Genomic DNA, 21885 nt, shown 5'->3' on the forward strand with positions numbered 1-21885 from the left:
CGCGTGTCTTGTTGTAGATGACGCACTCGGACAGAGCGTGCTCGTATCCTTGGCAGCGGATGTTCAAACACTCTGCAAGCTGCCTCCGGTAACCATAGAGATGGGCGGGCACGTCAGACAGGGAGACTGCACCGGCAGACTCCGCCCCCCTGCAACAAAATGGCGGTTAAAGCGAGCGTCATCGGGGAAAAGCCTTTACCTGTCGGGGTGGGCGGAGCCTCACAGCGGTTTGCCGTCGGCCCTGCAGGCCACGTTAGCAGCCGCCATGTCCCACAGCTCTGAGCACACCATCAGCTCCTCCTCACTGTCCGCATCAGAGCTGGGGACGAAGGCCCTCACCAGGCCGGAGGCCCTGACGATGGAACCGGTGGACTTCTGTCCTGCAGAGAGAGGACGGTTACAGCCAGCAGGACAACCTGATGAAAGCCACACTGTCCAATCAGAAACACAAACCTTCACAGTCTTCCCCAAAGTGGGACATGACGTTTTTCCCTTTCCGACAGCTGAGGGCCATCACCTGGAGACAGAGCAGGGCGGGACATTTAGGAAACGTGCTGATCCGGACCGGGCCTCAGGCCTGCTCGGAGGTCTCACCTGGCAGTAGGAGCGGTACACCCGATCGTCATGGCCGCAAACGGAGGTCACGTTGTCGGTGGGACAGAGATAAGGCGGTTTGCAGGAACACTGTCCGTCCACACAGCGCTCCCACGGAGGGCAGAAGACCAGGTCACATGACCTTCGGGTCAGTCTGAGGGAGAGGTCGTGAGCTAACAGTTAGCCCTGCTAATCAGGAGAACCCTGACACAAACAGAACACAAACAGAACACAGCAGAGTGGACCTACGACTGACTGAGGCACTTTTCTGGACCCAAAAACTCATCCTGCAGAACTCCAGGGGCCTCGGTTGGACTGGTGGTTGTCTCCGCCGGGGCAGCTGTTGTGGACCGGCGTCCCGGCCTGGGGAAAGGATAGGTTGGCTTTTTCTGGACCTGCTGCTCGATGGCTGATGGACCTTCCAGCTCCTCTGGACTCGTCTGGAGGAGCAGAAAGGGACGAGACGATCATTTCGAATAAACAAATGAAACTTTCAGGGGGATTCACAGAACACCAATAACGAACTCCACCTGAATTTGAGCCGTCTGAGAAGGATTTATATTTTTTCTACTTGAACAAATTACAAATGTGCGACTCTTCCTGACTCTGCTGCCGTGAAATGACACACATTTAATACGCTGAGCTGCAGGAAGCTACTGGGACAGAAACACAGGGCAGGACATCTAAAATGATTGAAGGTTTTTTTTACTCACCGTTTCAGAGAGAGCGAAGAAAACGAAGAGCAGAAGAAGAGAAGCTCGGACCGATCTCATCTTGACCACCGTGAGCAGGAAACAGCTTCCGCTTCTCACTTTCCTCACAAACCTTCTTACAGATGGACCCAAACTCGGCTGCATAAACTGAGACGGCGTCCCTCTTGGTGAGGCAGCTGATCATCTGAGGTCTCCTCTGATTGGTGATCTGGTCACCAATCAATCATTATCTGGACTCCATATTGATTCAGATGACTGGTTGTGTACTAAAAGGTCACATTACAGTAAATGAAGTCAGAAAACACAAACGTGTGGGAACTGAAGGCCAAACTCCAAAATGAGCCTCTTAAGCAAATATAAAAATATAAATATCTGTGTTGACGATATCACGATTGTGGTAATTTCATGTTCAGTTCAGTTTACAAATATTGTGACATCTCCAGTTCAGGAGTCACTTCTCTTCTACACTAAATGTGTGTGTCAGCTGGGGGAAGCTGAAGAAACGCTGTGAGGCTGCAGTCCTCTGGACTCTGAAGAAGATAAATAGATGGAAGTTAATGTTCACCGCTGTTCCAACAAAAGCATTTCAAAATAGCTGTGTACAGTTCACACAGACATTTAAGGCCCACATCCGGATTCACGGTCCAGTTTGGTTCCCTCTGAAACTTCCATGTTTGTGTTTCTGTCTGGAAATTCTTTTTCATCTCAACAAACTTAATCATGGAAGATCAGCGACAACAATCAATCTGCTGTTGTTCTGTTGACAGTGAGGCAATAAGACCATTCTGTAGGTGATCACATTAACACTATCAACCCAAAGTCAGCAAAAAAGGAGACAAAAGGCCATTGAACTCAAAATGAACAAATATTCAGATTTCAGTTTATTGCACCTTGTGGACCATCATCTGTAACCATGAAGCATCATCATCATCATTATTATCATCTTTTCCTGCTGTGAAGGAAATAACAGAGCCAAACACAAATCAGACAAATCAGTTGATGTTCCATAAACACCTGAAAATGACGATGTCATCCTAAATGTTATCATGACAACAACAAACAGCGTAATCAGCGTTCAGAAGCACACAAACTGATTTGCTGAGTACGAACATGATGGGATTCATTACTGACTCATCACTCATTAGACTACAGCTGTGGTGCCAAATTAGCCAAATTTAAAAGAAGTGCTGCTTTTTCTAAAAGCTTCAAACTGGATTAGCAGGTCAGACGTGATACAGAACACAAATCTTTTATCTGAAGGACCCTGCTTCTTGAATAAAACTCAAAGTGACTGTAAGTTAAAAGCTGATGATTTACTGCACTCGGAAAAAAACATGAAGAAAATTACAGCCAAACAATTAAAGCAACTAAAAACAAAGAAGAGATACTTTGGTCTTTGTGTTTATACATTCACTTCAGGGAGGAGAAAGTGCTCAGTCTGAAGTTAAAATGGAGGAAAAGCTGCTGCTGATTTTAACATGAAGTGTAATAATATTCTGATACTGGAGCTCCTGATTGGACCGCATAGATTGTGCTCTTTTATTTGTCTTAATACAAATAGTTTAAGAAAACTGCTCTTAGTGTATATTTGTCATCTACATATTCTACTTTATATACTACAGTCACCACTAAATACAACTACAGAAGGAACAAGCTTGTCTGTTTAGAACCAAAACCAAATATTTACAGCAGAAAGTCAGAAACAGGAGACGATGACGGATTCATCGAAAGCTTTCAGCTCTAATTTTTCCACAAATGTTTGTGTGAATTGATCATCTCGTCACAACTCATCTGCGTAATAATGAACGAGCGCTTCAGTGAAATCTGTTTCTCCTTTTGTGTGATCGGCTCTGAGAGCTGGAACCTCATTAGTGCAGAAAATGATTGGAGATGGGAAAAGTAATAACATCTCACTGTCAGCAACTTCCAGACTGATCACACAACGTCAGCCGCAACATGGACGCACACCGACAGACGCACACTGATGGATGGAATCAGTAAGAGAACAAGTTCTTTTATATTGCTGCCAAAAAGTGTGCGTTTACATCTGTTTGTGTGTGTAAATATTGCCTCGTATGTGTAAGCTTGTAGCGAGTGTGTGTGTGTGTGTGTGCATAAGCCACATTTGGTGAGAAGGCTGTGGTTGTGTGTGCACATGTGACATGATGCGTTATCAGGAAAACAAAAAGCATTTATATATAAATATGAAGTATATGAAGTCTATCCTATAAATAAATACTTTTTTACTGAGGTTTCTAAGGCCATGATTTGCTTCCTGCCACAAACTCAAATCATCTCATAATTCAAGGTTGCTGAGCAAAATAAATAAAGGTAAGTAGAAATAAAGAACGTGGAGACGTCTGAAAAGCCCGACACACCTGCCGGCTCGCAGGAAGTCCTGGTCTGGTGGATTATGGGGGATCATGGGGTGCTCACTGGGGACCCTTTAAGGCTGCTGAGAGCCGCGTGGATCCTGAAGTGGAGTCTGGACTCCATGGAGTAGTCCTTGTAGTTGGTTCTGATGAAGAACAAATCGGTTTCAGCTCAGGTGTGTCAGCTGACACACACATTAATCAGGTGAGTGGGGACTTACTTGGCGTTTTCGATGTGGGCGGCGGCCTTGGTGAAGTCTCCCTGCTGTTTGTACAGCAGACCGAGCTCGTAGAGGGTGAAGGGAATCAGGTAGTGATCATATCTGATACGACTCTCACTGGAAACACAACAGCGACGAGCTTAACTCAGACCAACAGCACCTGTGTGTGTCTGTGTGTGTCTGTGTGTGTCTGTGTGCGGCTGTACCTGGACAGGACCTGTGTGAAGCAGAGCTCAGCCTGCAGCAGCCGGCCCAGATGTTTCAGACAGAGACCCTTCAACATCTGGACCAGACAGCTGTCATCTGGGTGAAACTCTGACGGGTCTGAATGGAGAGACAGGCTGATTAGGACCAGAACCCTTCTTGGGTTTGGGCTCAGTGTCGGAGCTGATTTTCAACTCACTGGGTTCGTTGCGTAGCTGCTGCTCGGCCGCCTCGATGGTCACCAGCAGCGCTTCAGTGCAGTCGGCTCTCTTCCCCACGATGGTGAAACCGTTCCAAACATACATCATCTCCTGCAGAGAGACAGCAGCTTCAAACGGAGCCATCCCTGCCTGTGTGTGTGTGTGTGTGTGTGTGTGTGTGTGTGTGTGTGCGTCTGTACCAGCGCAGGGACAACCAATCGGACAGGGTTAGCAGCTTTGTATCGTCTGGACTTCCTGACGGCGAACTTCTCTGTGGGGATGGACTTCCCTGCCAGACGCTGTTTGAGCCCCTCCACCTGCCTGAGACACACACACACACACACACACACACACACACACACACCAAACTGCTCCTTCTCTGTGCGTTTAACAGTAAACGTTTCCAATGATGTTTGATGACGACTGACTTGAAGAGCTCGACGATGTTCTCTCCCGTCTTCTTCACCTCCTCCTCTGACATCATGCTGAGGATGGCGGCCTTCTGGTACACGTAGATGGCCTGCAGACAGAGTGAAGATGAGCCGATGAATGAATCATTCTGTGAATCCTGCGTTAATGGTGTGGCTGGTCTTTACTTTGGACCAGCGGCTCTCTCGGCACAGCAGGTCGGCGTACAGATACGCCTGCTGCCACTCCTGCTGGTACGAGTGCGTCCACATCAGCTCCCAGTAGCAGAGGTGGTGGATCTGCTTCCACTCCTGCTGGCTGCTGATACACTCCTCATATCTGGCTCGGGCCTGAAAACACACAACACTGAGCTGCTCCGGCCGCCGAAATTCATTCAATTGAATGATTGATGATGTGTTCGTGTTTGAAACCTTCTCAAAGTTTCCTCTCAGAGACGCAATCCGAGCCGAGTAGAAGAGAATGATGGAGCCCTGACAGAAAAACACACCCGATGATTTCCATTTAGATTTGAAGTAAAACATTTGTTTTGTTTTTTTATAATAAAAGTGTGATAAAGAGATGAGCAAAAAAAAAAAAAAAGACAAATATTGAGTAGATAATTCTAATAAATGAAGGAAAACAGTAAAAATACACTAATCTGGATATATTTTAACAGGATTAGATATTTTTTGTGTGGTTGTGTGGTTGTTGACCTACTTTGGGGTATTTGTGTTGGTACGGCTCAAGCAGAGCTTCAGCCTCCAGCAGGTTTCCCTCCCCAGTTCCTTATCAACACAGAAAACCACGGAGCACGTTAAAGTGTGAAACTCTGTGAAAAGGGCCAAAGTGTTTCCATACCGAGTATGAGGGAGACGTAAGTGTGGTAAAACAGCAGCGTCAGCACACAGAGGATGGAACGCAGACTCTGACTGGACGCTCCGTCTCTGAGCTGAGACAAACCGAACTCCTGCAAGGAAACAGGGAATAAACAAACTGACAACCTCCAGCATGACAAGCAGCCAAAGCTCCAGCTGTTGGAGTTCAACGTCACCCTGTTTCCTGAGAAGCCGATGAACTCCAGTAACCTCAGAATCCTCTGAGGGAGCAGGGACAACATCTGAGGACGACACGACAGAAACAGATGAGCTCATGTTTCCTTCATGACCCCAGTTACACCTTTAAAAACCCACCAGGTTGAAGGAGCCAATGCCCAGCCTGACTCCGCCCTCAAACTGTTTGAACGAATCGGATTGGCCGGCCAGATCCTGAGAGACGTTCAGCACGTTCTGACAGTCTCTGTTGGAGGACGACAGACGACAGACGGACAGTTGGAGCGAAAAGGAATTCTCAGCAAGCACAGAATCAGTTTGACTTTACATTTACTGACTCACTTGTAGATTTGGTAGCTCGTTCGAATTTTGATTCCTCCTTTGATGAAGCTGATCATGTTCTCATCCTGGAAAAGAGATTTATGTAAACTCCTTTCTGATCAAAGCGACAGAACTTCACCGTATCCTGAAATCTGCTGCGTTTCACTGGATCGCTCAGAAAGCACTCAGCCAATCAGAAGACGGGATTGGACTGAGATCAGTTTTAGTTCTCAAAACACAAACATGCCTTCAAAATAAAATGCTGGAATAGCTCAAATGTGTGAAGAGGTGTATTTAATATAAAACAGTCGTTGACCTCTAATATGAAATTTGACCTTTAACTCCTGGTTGTGTTGGCACAAGCTGAGCAGTTGGAATTTTTCACGTTCCATAAATAAAAGAAGCGTCCTGACAGGTTGGACAACTCTGGAATCTAAACTTCTGCAGCGTGAGCATCATGCAGTGGCCGATCGAGGATCTGCAGCTGACCTGTACGAACGTCAGCGTGGCTTTCTGGAGGAGACACTCAGCGTAGCAGATCTCTGCATGCATCTCTTCTGCAGAGACAAACACAGCACACTGACTCCCTTTGGCTTTTGCTTTGGTGTGGAAGGGGGCGGGGCCTGTGTGGACGTACCTTCCTGCGGGTTGGACTGTTTGCTGATCAGACTGGACAGCGATCCGACCACCGAGTTCTTCTTCCTGAACCTGCAGGAGCAGCTGAAATGTTAAACTGTGGCTGAACTCCTTCTGCAGTTTCATTCCAAACAGGAAACCACACTCACCTCTGGCAGGTCTGTAACGCCTCTTTGATGGTCGCCATGGCGGTCTGGATGTCTCTTTGTTCGAACGTCATGGTCGCCTGCATCACCAGGATGCTGCTGTAACCCAACGCATGGTACATACTGTCCCTCCACCTGCACACACACAGACACACACCACAGCGTCAGGGCTGAACTGAGTCCATCTCAGTGTAGCCTGCTTCGTTGTGACATCATAAAGCTCCAGGTTTTCAGGTTTAGAGCCGCTGACGTGTTGCTATGGTTACCATGGTTTGAGGAGGTCCAGGGCCTCAGAGAACTTGTTGTTAAGGACCAGATTGAGAGCACACTGTGTCTCCTGGATGGCTGTTTGCAGATCCATCTGACAAGTCCTGTACACACAGACAGACACACACAGACACACACAGACACACACAGACAGACAGACAGACAGACAGACACAGACACAGACAGAGACACAGACAGAGACACAGACAGACACAGACAGACAGACAGACAGAGACACAGACAGACACACAGACAGAGACACAGACAGAGACACAGACACACACAGACAGAGACACAGACAGACAGACAGACAGACAGAGACACAGACAGACACAGACAGACACACAGACAGACAGACAGACAGACAGAGACACAGACAGAGACACAGACAGAGAGACAGACAGACAGAGACACAGACAGACAGACAGACAGACACACAGACAGACAGAGACACAGACAGACAGACAGACAGAGACACAGACAGACAGACAGAGACACAGACAGAGAGACAGACAGACAGAGACAGACAGACAGACAGACAGACACACAGACAGACAGAGACACAGACAGACAGACAGACAGAGACACAGACAGACAGACAGAGACACAGACAGACAAACAGACAGACAGACACAGACAGACAGACAGACAGACAGACAGAGACACAGACACACACACAGACATACACAGACACACACACACACACACACACACACACACACACACACACACACACAGAGAAACCAAAGATTAATCTGGGAATATAAAAAGAACCACAGGAAGTGGCTAAAAGTTTAAGAGCAGAGTCTGACAGGAAAGAATGTACAGTGTGTGTGTGTGTGTGTGTGTGTGTGTGTGTGTGTGTGTGTGTGTGTGTGTGTACTCACGCTGGTATCCGGTCGTATGCATCTTCAAAACAGTCCTACAGCACACAGAAACACAGTCTGGTTACAATTAACCTCCAAATACAACATTAACAACCAGATCAGCCGTCTGATTGGCTGCTTGAGATGATGTCACTCAGTTCACTGTGATCTCATCAGCACACAGGAAGGACGGCGCCCCCTGCAGGACTGACGCACTTCCGGAGTCCGGAAATAGGACGAGGAAACCAAAACCACAAATATATCACTGAGTCTGGGGGCCGGGGGGGTTCTCTGGTCCTGTCATGGCAGTGACCCCGAGCTGGGGAGGCTGCTGATTGGTCGGTCCGCTCTGCAGCAGTTCACTGTTTATTTAACACACACAACCAACGCATTTTCTATTTTAGCATCAACATGTGAACTGGAAAGCAACAGCATTGATTTCACTCAGACAAAGACACAAAGACACACACATACACACAGTAGCAGGCTAATAATAGCAGCCCCAGCGGCTTCTTACATAACGTCGCACAGCTGCAGTCACACATGCCCAGAGAACCTGAGCCTGAGGCAGCCGACCCACAACAGACACACACAGACACACTCTGAGCGAGCTGCTCGGCCAGCACAGCTTCAGACGGATCATTTATTTATGAAAGTGAAGGCCACAGACCGCCGGCCTGCTGCTGCCACATGGTTCACATTCAGGTTCAGGGGCGGCGCCTCCGGGAGGACATGGTTGTCATGACGATGAAGGGAGGATCCTGATGGAGATCGGCCCTCAGAGCCCGAGCCTTAAAACAGAACGCTGTGATGTCACAACAGAGCCATGAATTATTACAACGAGCAGGTCTGGTCTCATGTGGACGGCGAGGACAGGAACGATGTGACTGCATCCCAGCAGACGCTCACTCGTCCCTTTCACGCCTTCTCGCTCTCTCTCATGCAGACAGATGCTCGCTCTGACGCTCCTGTCACTGTTTTTGACAGTTTCCAACATTTACAGCACAAACACAAACACCAGAACTGTGTGTGTGTGTCAAGTCAATCCGGCACATTAACACAACATTCATGTGACAGAAGACAACAGTTTTTTCTATGAACTCATGAGCAGTCCAGATTTGGTGTTTTCTTTCTTTCCACTTCTACATAGAAACTATTTCACAATGAAGAATGTTCCCGACCTTCACACTGTAAATCTGCTTCAGACATTTTTCTGTTGAAATATTTTATCATTTTAGTTTTGTTTTTGCTTTTTGAAACAAAAACTGACTTTTTTCAGTTACCAAACTGACGGTGGCTGTCTCCCTCGGGACATCTGTCATTTCTGACCTGGTACCGCTGGTGCAGCCTTGACCTTTGACCTTCCAGAGGGAATAAAAAGCATTGGGAGTCTGGTTGCAGTGTTCTTGTGATTTCTTCAAACAGCCTGCATTCCCCACCTGAAGCATGTTCTTCATGCATCTCTGTCTATGGAAGCTCACTGAAGAAAAACAAAACGAAGAATCACGTCCCGCCCACTGTGACGCCATCCATCAGTCTTTGAAACCAGAAGGAACCGTATTTGGAAGACTAAATTAACGTGAATAAAATGCCGCTTTGAGACAGTTTCTCGCTGTAGCATGAATAATTCTGATCTTAAATTCCCTGAAACACCAGCAGATGAAAATGATTCTGTTTGCTGGATTAACTCTCACGTGGTTATTTACATTCCACTCATTTCTGTGAGTCCTCAGCAGGAAGAAATTCTCTGAGCTGAACTGCAGAATTGGCTTCAGGGCATCAGGTCAAAGGTCAGAGTCAGCTGTGTGTCTGGATGAGACATCATTTCTGCGTTCAGCTCGTCCCACATTCCTCAGTAATGTGAAGGAGCTCACAGAAGAACGATCGTGAGCTGGAAATACGACGCAGAACTGCGGCTACACCAAACCTCCGTCCTGATGCTACCCAGCAAGATACAGGTGGTTCCTCTGGAGACCCTGAAATGTTCCCAGCTTTGAACCTCCTTCAGGCAGAGGTTCTGACTGAGCCACTCCCAGTTTGAACAATGAGAATCAGGGTGGAGCGTCAGGTTGTTCTAGAATCACAAAGGTTAAACATTAACCGCCCCCGCTCACAGTGTCGTGATGGGACTGGCCAGAAGCAGTCCGTGATGTCATCGTTCAGCCATTTTGGATCAGAATCAACACAGGGTCTGAAACTCAGTGAGAAGCTGTCATACTCTCCTGCACGTTCATCCGGCAGCCTGCGGTTGAAATCAGAGCTGCCGTTTGCATTCGCCCCCCCACACATGCCGATATGAAAATGGAAAGTAAATCCTCAGCAGAGTCAGAACCTCGAATACATGAGCCTCCGACACCAAGAACTATTCTGACTGGGACCACATCGGCCCACGTATCAGGTCAAGTCTCTGGTCTCAGGTCTCAGGTCTCTGGTATCAGGTATCAGGTATCAGGTATCAGGTCTGGTCTGTGATCTGGTCTGTGATCTGGTCTCTGGTCTGGTCTGTGATCTGGTCTGTGATCTGGTCTCTGGTCTGGTCTGTGGTCTGTGATCTGGTCTCTGGTCTCTGATCTGGTCTCTGGTCTGGTCTGTGGTCTGGTCTCTGGTCTGTGGTCTGGTCTGTGATCTGGTCTCAGGTCTGGTCTGTGGTCTGGTCTGTGGTCTGGTCTGTGGTCTGGTCTGTGGTATGGTCTGTGGTCTGGTCTGTGATCTGGTCTGTGGTCTGGTCTGGTCTCTGGTCTGGTCTCTGGTCTGGTCTCTGGTCTGGTCTCTGGTCTGGTCTCTGGTCTGGTCTCTGGTCTCTGGTCTGGTCTGGTCTGTGGTCTGGTCTCTGGTCTCTGGTCTGTGGTCTGGTCTGTGGTCTGGTCTCTGGTCTGGTCTGGTCTCTGGTCTCGGCTCCATCAGCCACACAACTGAACAAAGTTGGAGTTGTGGTGTTGGAGGCCCTGATGTGATTGGATGAAGTGACACTAAAGAAAAACTAAACAAGGTGAAATAAGGAGACTACAAAGAGAAACAGAACAAATGATACCAAAATAAAACGACCAGGAACCAGGACCAGACCAGGAAAAGGACCAGACCAGGAGCAGACCGGCACCAGACCAGGAAACAGGACCAGACCGGGACCAGGACCAGGAAAAGGACCAGACCGGCACCAGACCAGGAACCAGGACCAGACCGGGACCGGGACCAGACCGGCACAAGACTGGGACCAGACCAGGAACCAGGACCAGACCAGGACCGGACCAGACCCGGTCCCTGTCCCGGCTGTCTCACCTCCTCCTCCGCCGCCGCTCCGTTACCGACGTGGGCCATCCCCGGTGCCTGTCCTCCCTCAGGTCCGCAGGTTGGTTCTGCTCATGTCCGTCTGTCAGCGGGTCGGTCCTCCGGCTGCAGCCCGGACAGGTCCGACTCTCTCCGGTTCTCCGGTCCTCCGGTCCTTGTGTCTCCTTTTCTTCCGTGAAGAGGAAAAAAAAAAAACCGTCTACGTTTCACACACCCAAAGGACACGCCCACCGCTTCCGGTTCCCCGCCCCTTGGGGGGGGGGCTGGTTATTATAGATGACAGCCCTTTAGAGTACTGTGTTTAACTCATGACTGCATAAATGTGGTCCATATTAATGTTTATGTATGAAATATATTTTAATATTTTCAAAGTCACAATATTTCAAGAGTAAAGCTGAAATACGGTGAAAAGTCTGCTTTTGATTTCAACATAATTTTAAAGTAAAATAAATGGCAAAACAGAAAAAGAACATTTTAGATAATAAAATCATACTTTTATGAAGAAGAGTCAATTTTGATGAAACTCTTAATTGTGGGTGAAATGGTGTGACTGAACACAGATCACAGATCAGTTTAGAGCAACAGTCTTTATAAAAAATCTGCAAGTTAAAAGGACATATTTACACCACAGGGTCTGTAGGGACAGCTAAAGAAACATCTAACAACTGTAAAAATAAAAAGAAAGATCTGTGTCACAATAAAATACAGCATAAAATATATTCATATACAAAAAAGAAAAACAAAAACCACTAAGCAGCTTCTGAATGAACAAGGTTCAGTAAAACAATATAATGCTGTAATCTCAGGTTTAAACTGCTGCTCTGTTACACATAAAACCACATTTCCCATCATCCCTGCTGCCTGTAATTGCACTCGTGCTTCCACGTTAATAAGCAGACAAATGAACTGTAGAGTTAGTGACTGTGAAGGTTTTAACAGCTTTGAGGACTTCATGTCCCCGTAAGGAGAAAGTAAAGAAAGAAGTGAGATAAAACCATCAGAGGTAGATGATTACTGCAAAACAGAATAAAGTCAAGACGCTTCAGAAGAATGTTTGTGTTCATAATGCTCATGTGACTGATTGGATGAAGGAAAAGTGTAAAACAGATTAAAGAGCAGTGTGCTGTTGTGTTGTTGTTGTGCTGTTAGCAGGCGGAGCCACAAACACTGATAACTGCTCTGACAAAGCAGGAAATGAGGTCAGTGGTTGCGTATGGAGGGGCAGTGTTTCAGGTGCACCCCTGCTGATGGAGTTGGTTCAGTCCAAGTTGCTTCAGACCTTCAGGAAGAGTCCACTTTAGCTGAAGGGGAGGGGGAGAAAATTGATAAGATGAGTTATCAAGAATTTTAAGGAAAATTTAAAAAACTTATTAGATGTTCTGAATAAAATCTAAAACATTATAATGCTTCTTATTTAGACAAAAGCTATTAAAGCTCGTTATTGTTGTTCTTGATAAAATTTCACACTTCCACGACCTGAAGAGCCTTAAAATCTGTTCAGATGTATTTCTGTAGTTCATGAAGATATTTTTATGTATAACAGTTTATCCAGTTAAATCCAAACATCCAGACATCTTATTGTTTACCTTCAGTTTTATCGCCGTCTTTCTGCCCTTCCTCTTCCTCCCCTCCGTCGCTCCTCGTCGTCACCTCCTGCAGGATGTCGCCCAGCTTCACCTTCTCCTTGTAGAGCTCCACCCTCTGAGCCTCCTCTTCCTCCTTCTCCTCCAGCAGTGAGCGCAGGAAGGCGGCGCTCACCACCTCCTCGCCCTCCCCCACCAGGAAGGCGTTTTTGAAGCGGTTGTACAACATGGAGGCCTTGTCCATGACGGCCTGGTTCGCTCTGTAGTATCTCAGCTACACACCAAAAATACATCAGGGATTTAGGGAAGAGCAGGAAGTGTTTCATGTTTCAGGCCTACAGAGTGACTGATGGTTGTACCTTTCTCAGCGTGGCTACGAGCTCACTGTGTCTCTGGACATGTTGAGACGTCACATAAACCATAGTGAGCTGATCCAGCGCTGACAGACACTTACTGATGTCCTGGAGGACGGAGACATTTTGTTAAATTCACCTTCATGTCGAAGCTGGAAAAGGCCAAACTGTCCAACAGACGCTCGGCCTTTTTCAGCTTCATGAAGTCTTTGTGCTCAGTCTCACCGGGTTGTCGGTCTTGAGGGAAATCCTGATGTCTCCGTGGATTCGGTGCAGAGTGGAGTCTGTCAGCGTCATGCTGGACTTCTGCTGCTCCACCTTCTCTCCATCTGATGGATCACTCTTCTCTTCAGAGCTCAGCTTCTCTGATTTTACCTCCCTGTTGGTTTCAGACTCTTCTCGTGGTGTCTCAGCTTTGTCGTTTTTCGTGTCGTCGGTTTTCTTCTCTGGTTTTTTGCTTTTTTCTGTATTGTTCTTCTTCCCCTGAGATTTTGAAGATGCTTTCTGCTCGTCCTCTCTCAGTGTGATCTCACTTTCCCTGCTCTTCTGTCCTTTCTCCTCTTCATTATTGCCTTTCTTTTTACTCTCCACCTCTGTTGTGTTTTTGTCTCTTTTGTCCTCCGTCACCACCCGTGTTCTTTCAGATTTCTCCAGCTCTGTGCTTTTTTCCACCTTTTTATCTTCGGATTTCTTCTCCTTCTCCATCTTCTTCCCCTCCATGGCCAGTCCTCCCATCATCGTCTTCACCTGCACCCTTGTCCCCTGCCCAGCTGTCGCTTTAACAATCTTTCCGATTATTTTCCTCTCATCCTTCTTTTCTTCATCTTTCTGCTGCTTTGTTTCGTCACTCTTCTTGTCCTCTTTTTTCTCTTTCACAAGCTCATTTTTCTTTCCCTCAGTCTCCTTTTCTTTAGCCTTCACTTCGTCAATCGTCTTTGTCTTGTCTTTTCCTTCCTTCTTCTCTGTGGATTTCTGGATCCAGACTTTGGTGGCAGTGGATTTTTTTGCGCTCTTCTTGTCCAATGTTTTCTGCGCTGCCATCTTTTTGATCTCCATCTTCTTCTTTGCTCCGTCTCCGAATTTCCTGATGAGAGCAGAAGAGAAAGGTTGAACAGGTGGACTGATGTTTGCTTCTTTACCTGCCTGAGTGTGTTTTCCTCACTGTGAGCTCCTCGCTCCCCTGCCGGCCTTCAGCAAACCTCTCAGGGACTTTAACAGACTCTCCCTTCGGGCTGCCAGACGACGCTGACGCTGCACAGAGAAGGAATTAGAGACAGAAACAATTACACTGTGAAATACTGTTAAAACTGAATGTTTGGTTGTGAACAAACTAAGACAAATTGTTTTTATTTATTTTAGGCTAACGGTTTGTACCTCCTCATCCATTTTGCTTTTTTCCTTTGCCTCTTCTCCTTCATCCTTCATTTTCTTTTTCTCTGCTCTCCTTGTCTTTGTCCCTTCTCGCTTTGACTTCTCTCCAGTTTTTTCCTCCACCATCATTTTCTTTTTCTCTTCCTTCTTTTCTTCATCTTGTTTTGTTTTCCTCTGTGCTGCCCTCTCTTCCTTCCTCTTTACTCCTTGGCCGTCCTCTTTTCCTGCTGTGTCTACTGTCTTTCCCTCCTCTCCGTCATTCTTTGTTTTCTTCTTCTGTTCGCCTCTGTCACTTCTCTTTGTCTTCGTCCCTTCTCTAGTTTTCTCCTCTTCTGTCTTCTTATTCTTAATCTCTTCTTTCTCTCGTTCCTGGTTTCCAACCTTCACCCAAACTTTTACTTCCTTATCCTCCCTTGCTTTCACCTCCCTCTTCCTCTTTGTTCCTTGAGCCTCGTCTCTTCCCGTCATCTCGTCCTTCTTTCCTTCTGCACTGTTTGTTTTTGTTTCCTGCTGTGCCTCTTTTTCTCTTGTCCTTTTCGCTCCTTCGCTCTCAGACCTTGTTTCTCTCCTCGTGCTCTCCTCTGCCGTTTTCCTCTCCTCCTGTTCCTCTTTCTCAGCTCTCCTCCTTTTCATCCCTTGAGTGTCTGACTTCTTCTCTTCTTCCTCTTTCTTTCTTTTTGTCCCTTGGCCTGATGATGTCTTCTCTTCTGTTCCTTCCTCTTCTCTCATCTTCTTGACTCCCTCCTGACTCTCTGAAGACTTTGTTTCTTCCTTCTCCGCCTGGTCTTCCTGTCCTCTGTTCTTCTTGGACGCTCTGTCTCTAGTTTTCATTTTCTTACTGGCTGCTCGAAAAGAAGAAGAAGAAAAAAGAAAAAAAAAAGGTTGCCAGTTAATGAAGTTTGTAAATGTACCTCCACCAGGTGGAGAAAAGCCTTAACAGCTTTTTCTAACCAGCTGCAGTTAGCAGCTACCTGCTTGGTTTTAATTATCCATTATCTTTAATTATCTTATAATTAAGCAAAATGAGATCCTCCTCTTCCGCAAACATTTATTACCATCATCAGACTTCTGATCCTCTGACGACGTTTGACTAATTCCTGAAGCAGCTGACAGTGAATCAGTTACCTGGAGACTTCAAAGCAGACGGCATCCTCTGGCTGTTCTGCTCATCGACGGCCTGAAGAATCAAACGAACCAAGAGTTAGACCAAACCAAGCCCCACTCCCTCCTGTCTGTCATTACACCAACAAAAGTCATCCAACCATCTGTGACAAGTATGACCATGTCTCCATAGTAACAGAGATGTGGCTTGTGTTAGCTGCTTTGAGAACAGTTTCACACTTTTCTAAAGCTCTAGTTACTGATGACCACCTGTGGGCAGATCACTGGGCACCGACCTTGGACTCTCCTGCTCGGGTCCGCGTGGTGGCCAGACTCGTAGCAGCTGGCTCTGAACAGCCGGACTCGGCTTTCTCAGAAGCCGGTTTGTGGTTTGGCGTTTCCTTCTCAGCTGTATCGTTTCCTGTCTCAGTGGACTTTTCCAAGTCTGGAGACTCTGCAGCAGGTTCCTTCACTGATGCTTTTGTTTTGGACTCATTGGGTGTTGACTAAAAACAGAAAAGCATTTGGACAATGATCAAACTAGTCTGAGAAAATTAAATTACCTATAGCCATTTATGTACTACCTTCTACCATATTTTATTTTGAAGGGTTGATATCCATAAAAAGATATATTAGATAGATATATTATATTATATATAGATATATACGGACCTTTAACCCATCAGACTGTGTGGAGAATCACAATTCTATTAGATAACCCAACTGGAGAAACAGACAGTCTGGAGTGGTGAGGAATCAAAGGCTGAGTGTTTTAGGAAACACTTTCTCGGTTGGGTGATGTTTCTCTGAGAAACAAACACTGACCTCCTTTTCATTGCTGATGGTGGCTCTTCTACTCCTCCTCCCTCCTGACTCTGACTTCCTGCCTCTTGTAGTTGTGGTCATCTCTGATGCATCTGAAGCTGGAGCCTTTTGAGGAGCCTGTCGTGACGCTGCTGTTTTCTCTGGAGCAGATCGTAATGACGTTCTGGTGGGAGTTTTAGCAGCAGCAGACGGTGTGGGGGACTTAGTGTTGGGCCTAACAGGGGCAGTTTTAGTGGAAGTGGATTTGGTGGGGGGGCTTTTAAAGTTTTCATTTGTTGTTTTAGTTGTACTTTGGGCGTTGGTCTTTCCTGGCATCTGAGAAAATTACAGAACCAAACACAAATCAAAGATTCATCATCAGAACTCTCAAGAAAATACTCATTAATACATCAGAAACAGGACAAACACTAACTTTGAGTTTACTCCCGACTCCGGGGGTGTTCTGGATCTCCCACATGCCCTCAGTGAAGCCTTTGATGCGAACACCACTGCCGTACTTCATCTTGTTACCAACGTAGGGCACAATATTCTCAGGTGGGAGATGACCTCTGGGAGGAGAGGAGATTAATAACAGGTCAACCAATCACTGCCGTTCTGTTTTTTCCCCTCTCTCTGTAAACCTCGTCAGGGGTCGGCAGCTGAGTGTACGTACATCTGATGGGTCCCAAAAAAGAAGACCGGGACTCGCTTCTTGGATCCGACATCTGACTTACAGACCTGAAAACACAAACAGACACACATCCTGTCAGATAGAAATTGTGGTGTTGTATTGTATGCTGCATTTACAGTGTGTATGGGCTCGTAGCTGTTGCGTACCCTGGCAGGCCAGTGAGGGAAGCCCTTCATCTTGGCGAACACCAGGTCTCCTGGTTTGAAGACGTCACTGCTTTTTCCTGGCATGTCGCTGCTTCAAGGCTCGATCACACAAAGGGAATCAAACCGGAAACCTCTGTAGGAGTCAGCCTTCGTCTGACAGTCACCTGGAAATAAATCAGTGGACCCATTAGAACATTCCTGACCCACCGTTGTTTTAATGCAACATCCAAAAGTAGAGCTCAGTTATGGAGCGATGTCAGGCAGCTTTTCTTTATCAGTCATAGTAGTTTTAATATTCTGTGTGTTTGGACTAAATGAGGAGAACATAATGAAGATAATTGTCCGTTTTACGGAGCACGTCGTTCCTTCATGGTGGAGGTCACATTGTTGGATAAATTTAACTCTGGACTGAATTAATACACTTTTAAAAACATGAATTGACCTTACATCCAAACAAATGATGCTGTCATGGAGTTCGGTGGTCGTTATTCTGTGATTGTGTGCGATGAAATCTGTATTTTATGGCTCTTATGTTGACAGAAATTCAGTTTGAACGCACAGTCGGACAAACTTGAGCAATAAAAAGGGACGCTGGACCTTATTTGTGTCGGATCTGCCGTCTTCTGTCACAGTTTGTTTTTTAGCAGCGTGTTTGCTCACTGTTTACAAATACAGACCGTTAGCTCAGATGCTAACTCCGCGTGCCGGCCTTTAGCTCTGTCGGAAGGAGCCAACGTTCGGTTCCGCGTCACTTCCGTCCACTATTCGGTAAAAACCCCGCAAACTCACCGCAAAAAGGCCAACGATCCTCCGGGACCGGACACCGCCGTGTTTCCTCAGCAGGGAGCTTCTTGTCACTTAGCTACTGTCCCTCTCGTCGCCATGTTGGCCGGCTTGTTCGTGTCAGGTGACCGCCAACGTTTTCCCGCCTCCAGCAGCGCCGAACCAATCGAAGACAGAGAGGGGCGGCTGGACTGTACCATCTCTGAGAAAAGGGGGAATTTTCCAACAAAAACTGAATGCTTTCTGATCATTTAGACTCATTCACTGAGAAGTTAAAGTTAAAGGCGTTAAATTGTTTATTTGTTCGTCCGTGTTTGTTGTACTTTTGGTTCATATCATGATCATTTTAGTTTTAATAAATCAAACTACTTTAATTTCATCAGTCTTGTTATATAAAAAATATATCCATAAGCATGCTATTCCATAAGAGACAGAACATCTTCTTTTAATTAAAATTTAATGAATATAATACACATTCACCAGCAGATGTAATTTAGTCGAAACATCTTTCTTACACCTTATTAGTTTGAGTTGGAATCAGCTGCTGTATAATTCTGACCTTTGGTATTAATATTAAAACACTTTTTCAAAATCAAAGAAATAAAACAAACATAAACCCTTTTCAAAAGAAGTCAACAATGTTTAAATACAGCTGAAGCCAAATAAGCGAACATTTTTGTAAATGCTGATTTATTTGAAAAGCTGTCTGTAAGAGTAAGATATCGAGATTATGAATCTGACCAATATCTGACAGTGTGTGATATTTGGATTTACAAAAATGACTCAGTCTGTACCGAGAAAGAACTGAGGTTTCACATTGCATGGTTATTTGTTCCCAGTATTTCTCTGTAGATCATTGTTTATTATATTTCAGTGATTAACAGTCAGTATCCATGAGCACTTCTGGGAAGTTCATTGTTCATCCCACCGTTTTTGTGTTTGTAGCGTCACGTTTCCAACGTGGAAGCTCAACATGTTCTGAGTTAATGTTCATACTTCAGACGCTGTGAGGCAGTCCGGGTGACAGCTGTCCAAATAGACAGACTCTCAGTGAGACAGCCTTTAATCACTCCCACTGTCACTGTCACTATCCTCCTCCTCCTCCTCCTCCTCCTCCTCCTCCTTCTTCTCTGTTTCCTCTACAAGTCCTGAGAAGAAGTCATTGTCTCCATGGGCTTTCTTGGTCAGAGACTTCATTCGTCCATCTTTTTTCTTCCTCTTGCGGTATTCATTGACAGTTGTGTTGGGTAAACTGGAAATGTCCCAGAACTTGATGAGCTGGTCGTGAGCACAGCTGACCAGGAAGCGGGAGTCCCGAGATTTGGCAAGCTCCTCAATGGGTTCCCCAACATGCTGCCCGATGCAGCCGATGACCCGGTTTGGAAGGAGGTTAATGGCTCTGATGGAGGACAGACAGTAAATTTTATCATTGGCTGAGAACCCGCAAAGCGTCAAACTAACAGACAACAATCTCAGGATTTGAAGCCAGTGGGGTCAAAAATCAAAAGAAATAGGAAACCAACGCCACGGTCAGTTTATCTGAAGACAAACCCCACTCACCGGATGTACCCGTCCATGGAGGCGGTGCACATGATGTTGTCGGTGATGGGCAGGATGCAGTCCACGGACTCAGCCTTGACAGCGAAGCGGTCGCTGGTGGCCCCAAAGCCGTTCCAGTTGAAGATGTAGATGGTTCCCTCACTGGAGCCGCAAACCACCTTCCTACCCCGCTTCATCAGCGCCACTGAGGTCAGATCGCCACTCTGGTACTCTGACAGCAGCTCGAAGCGCCGCCTCTTGATGTTAAAGACGCCCATGGTACCATCACCACTGTGTCACATTATTGAGGACAAAATGGACAAAAATAAATCATCACATTGGACTTGAACCATAATTTGGGCGAGACAAAGGCCAGATTTTAAGAACATCAGGCCCACAATTGTTAAACCAATAGTGGACTTGGATTCTGGGTCTGTAAAGTGAAGTCAGTGCCGAATGACCTTAAACCTTTTTGTATCTACTGAGCATCATCATTTAAAATAGACCAGGAATCAGTGGATCATATCAGGGGGTGTGGCTACTGTGGGACAGGCAGACTATAGCAGCCAATCAGGAAAGAACGCACAGAAACGCTGGTTCAGCCATTAAACTCCAAATAAATCCGATGAGCGCTGACATGAGGCTCAGGGCGGTTACCTGGCAGTGAGAAGGATCTTCTTGTTCTGGTCCACGGTGATGTCACTGATGTAATCCTCGTGGTGTTTCAGATCCATGATGGCCGTCCCTTTCCTCATGTCCCAGACCTTCAGAGAAAACACACACATGAAGGAAACTAATCAACAATTTGTCAGCAAAGACGAATGAAAGTCCACTTGGATCCCTCACAGACCATCAAAAGCCGGACTTGTTCAACGAGAAGATCATTATCAAGGACCATCTTAGACTAGACTATTGAAACCACATCGTCGTATCTCAGTTAGATTAGATTGGACAGATCATAAAGACCAACTAGGATTTGGACCCTGATCAGGACTGGTTCTGTCTGTCCGGACCTTCAGGGTGCCGCCGTCGTCTCCGGTCGCCAGGAGGTTTTCGTCCACCAGCAGTAGACTGTTGATGGGGGCACTGTGGGCCCCGCGGATCCTGGTGACCAGCTGTCCCCGCTCCACGTCCAGCAGGTGGACGGCCTTGTCCCGGGACACGCTGCAGAGCTTCAGCCCGTCGGCGGAGAAGCGCACCTGGCGGCAGGACTTCAGGTGGTGTCCAGAGGACCACACCTCCCGGGTCTCCCCCTCCGTGCAGGAATAGGAGAAGGCGTACACGTCCCCGTCCACGTCCCCGCAGACCAGCAGGTCCCGGTTCGGGTGCAGCGCCACTGTGTTGGCGATCGCCTCCAGTCGGATGTCCTCCGGGGTGTCTCGGATCTTCGGCCCAGGCGGCTCGTCTCCGTTCTCATCAGGGTCCGGGTCCGGACCCGGAGGCTCCGAATCTGAGGGTTCTGGATCTGTGGGGGTCTCTGGGACTTCTGCTTTGTCCATTTCCGTGGCTGTGATCTCCGGTTCAACGTGTTCTGTGGACGCCGCCATGTTGTTTGGTCCCCCTGTGTCAGATGACGTCACCGATCAGCTCTGTTGCCATTGGCCAGCCTTCCAGCCAATCCAGAGTTCGCCCGGATAAAGATGGCGTCGGATTCAAACGGTTCCTGATCAGGTTTCGAAGTAAGTGTGTGGAAAAGTAAATTTCAGGTTCATTTTCTTGATTTCGTTGCGAAGTTGAGCTGGAGTCGATAGTTTAGACCGACTCGGACCGATTCATCCCGGTTTGGACCGACAGAGGACGGTCCTGCTGGAGTTTTAATGAGAAAACGGTCTTCGTCTCAGTGATGGGAACAAAACTCCACCAGAAAAATATGAGATTTTCATGTTGTTTGTTTACTGATAAACACAGTGAAGACTTAAAGCAACAGCAATCATTTTTTTTGTGTTTTTAGGGCTGTTTGGTTAAAACGGCACCAACACAGCTGGATACTGTTGACTGTTTAACCCCGTCAGCAATCTGATCATTAAAATGAATCCTCATTATAAAAGGTTAAAACAAACCAGATTAAGTTAATGTGTGTTTGTCGGATTCACATGTCGGTCCGCGTTGTCTTCGGTTTGTTTAAGGAGTCAGTTGTAGCTGAGAGTGCTGAAGTTAATGTTTACATGGCTGGTTTGTTAGCGGAGATCTGCTGCCAAGGAAACTCCAGCAGCCCAGCAACCGGGCAGAGTC

General features: G+C 46.7%; 4 protein-coding genes across 4 annotated transcripts in view; all 4 read right to left on the bottom strand.

The window, feature by feature from the left end:
- Window positions 1–2068, bottom strand: part of cfi (complement factor I) — a 6922-nt gene extending 4854 nt beyond the window's left edge. The window contains exons 1-6 of the mRNA XM_029526055.1: window positions 1308–2068; window positions 844–1034; window positions 595–748; window positions 454–517; window positions 224–380; window positions 1–149 (exon numbers count right to left, since the gene is read on the bottom strand). The exon at window positions 1–149 is cut by the window's left edge and continues 57 nt beyond it. Of these exons, the coding sequence (XP_029381915.1) occupies window positions 1–149; window positions 224–380; window positions 454–517; window positions 595–748; window positions 844–1034; window positions 1308–1451 (859 nt within the window). The 5' untranslated portion in view covers window positions 1452–2068. The remainder of the gene's footprint in view (window positions 150–223; window positions 381–453; window positions 518–594; window positions 749–843; window positions 1035–1307) is intronic.
- A 91-nt stretch (window positions 2069–2159) lies between these two features.
- Window positions 2160–11447, bottom strand: ttc39b (tetratricopeptide repeat domain 39B). Its single transcript, XM_029526059.1, has 19 exons — window positions 11274–11447; window positions 8019–8053; window positions 7131–7235; window positions 6868–6999; window positions 6720–6790; window positions 6572–6639; window positions 6104–6168; window positions 5903–6008; window positions 5764–5829; window positions 5571–5679; window positions 5430–5497; window positions 5144–5203; window positions 4901–5062; window positions 4733–4824; window positions 4505–4625; window positions 4304–4415; window positions 4107–4224; window positions 3901–4017; window positions 2160–3825 (listed from the first exon to the last, which is right to left on the bottom strand). Exons 1-19 carry the CDS (start codon window positions 11310–11312, stop codon window positions 3729–3731), a joined length of 1743 nt encoding a protein of 580 aa, XP_029381919.1. The 5' UTR covers window positions 11313–11447; the 3' UTR covers window positions 2160–3728.
- A 247-nt stretch (window positions 11448–11694) lies between these two features.
- Window positions 11695–18249, bottom strand: psip1b (PC4 and SFRS1 interacting protein 1b). Its single transcript, XM_029526032.1, has 13 exons — window positions 18121–18249; window positions 17332–17495; window positions 17168–17232; window positions 16928–17063; window positions 16516–16830; window positions 15987–16196; window positions 15715–15766; window positions 14593–15431; window positions 14381–14469; window positions 13444–14302; window positions 13225–13326; window positions 12869–13139; window positions 11695–12583 (listed from the first exon to the last, which is right to left on the bottom strand). Exons 2-13 carry the CDS (start codon window positions 17413–17415, stop codon window positions 12564–12566), a joined length of 3042 nt encoding a protein of 1013 aa, XP_029381892.1. The 5' UTR covers window positions 17416–17495; window positions 18121–18249; the 3' UTR covers window positions 11695–12563.
- Window positions 18250–18538: 289 nt separating this feature from the next.
- Window positions 18539–21201, bottom strand: wdr55 (WD repeat domain 55). Its single transcript, XM_029526068.1, has 4 exons — window positions 20667–21201; window positions 20311–20417; window positions 19675–19944; window positions 18539–19513 (listed from the first exon to the last, which is right to left on the bottom strand). Exons 1-4 carry the CDS (start codon window positions 21198–21200, stop codon window positions 19177–19179), a joined length of 1248 nt encoding a protein of 415 aa, XP_029381928.1. The 5' UTR covers window position 21201; the 3' UTR covers window positions 18539–19176.
- Between the last annotated feature and the right edge of the window lie 684 nt (window positions 21202–21885).

Source organism: Echeneis naucrates, chromosome 18 (genome assembly GCF_900963305.1).
Source record: "Echeneis naucrates chromosome 18, fEcheNa1.1, whole genome shotgun sequence".
Lineage (NCBI taxonomy): Eukaryota > Metazoa > Chordata > Actinopteri > Carangiformes > Echeneidae > Echeneis > Echeneis naucrates.

Excerpts from the sequence above, each read along its gene's own strand:
- ttc39b (XM_029526059.1), bottom strand. The coding sequence starts at position 11,312 with ATGGCCCACGTCGGTAACGGAGCGGCGGCGGAGGAGGAG. Across the intron at positions 6,169-6,571 it reads CCACGCTGACGTTCGTACAG|GATGAGAACATGATCAGCTT; the intron begins GTCAGCTGCAGA and ends TCTCTTTTCCAG. Across the intron at positions 3,826-3,900 it reads GCCCACATCGAAAACGCCAA|AACCAACTACAAGGACTACT; the intron begins GTAAGTCCCCAC and ends GTTCTTCATCAG.
- psip1b (XM_029526032.1), bottom strand. The coding sequence starts at position 17,415 with ATGCCAGGAAAAAGCAGTGACGTCTTCAAACCAGGAGACCTGGTGTTC. Across the intron at positions 17,064-17,167 it reads TTTTTTGGGACCCATCAGAT|AGGTCATCTCCCACCTGAGA; the intron begins GTACGTACACTC and ends CTCTCCTCCCAG. Across the intron at positions 12,584-12,868 it reads AGACGGCGATAAAACTGAAG|CTAAAGTGGACTCTTCCTGA; the intron begins GTAAACAATAAG and ends CCTCCCCTTCAG.
- wdr55 (XM_029526068.1), bottom strand. The coding sequence starts at position 21,200 with ATGGCGGCGTCCACAGAACACGTTGAACCGGAGATCACAGCCACGGAA. Across the intron at positions 20,418-20,666 it reads ACGACGGCGGCACCCTGAAG|GTCTGGGACATGAGGAAAGG; the intron begins GTCCGGACAGAC and ends TTTTCTCTGAAG. Across the intron at positions 19,945-20,310 it reads AAGATCCTTCTCACTGCCAG|TGGTGATGGTACCATGGGCG; the intron begins GTAACCGCCCTG and ends AATGTGACACAG.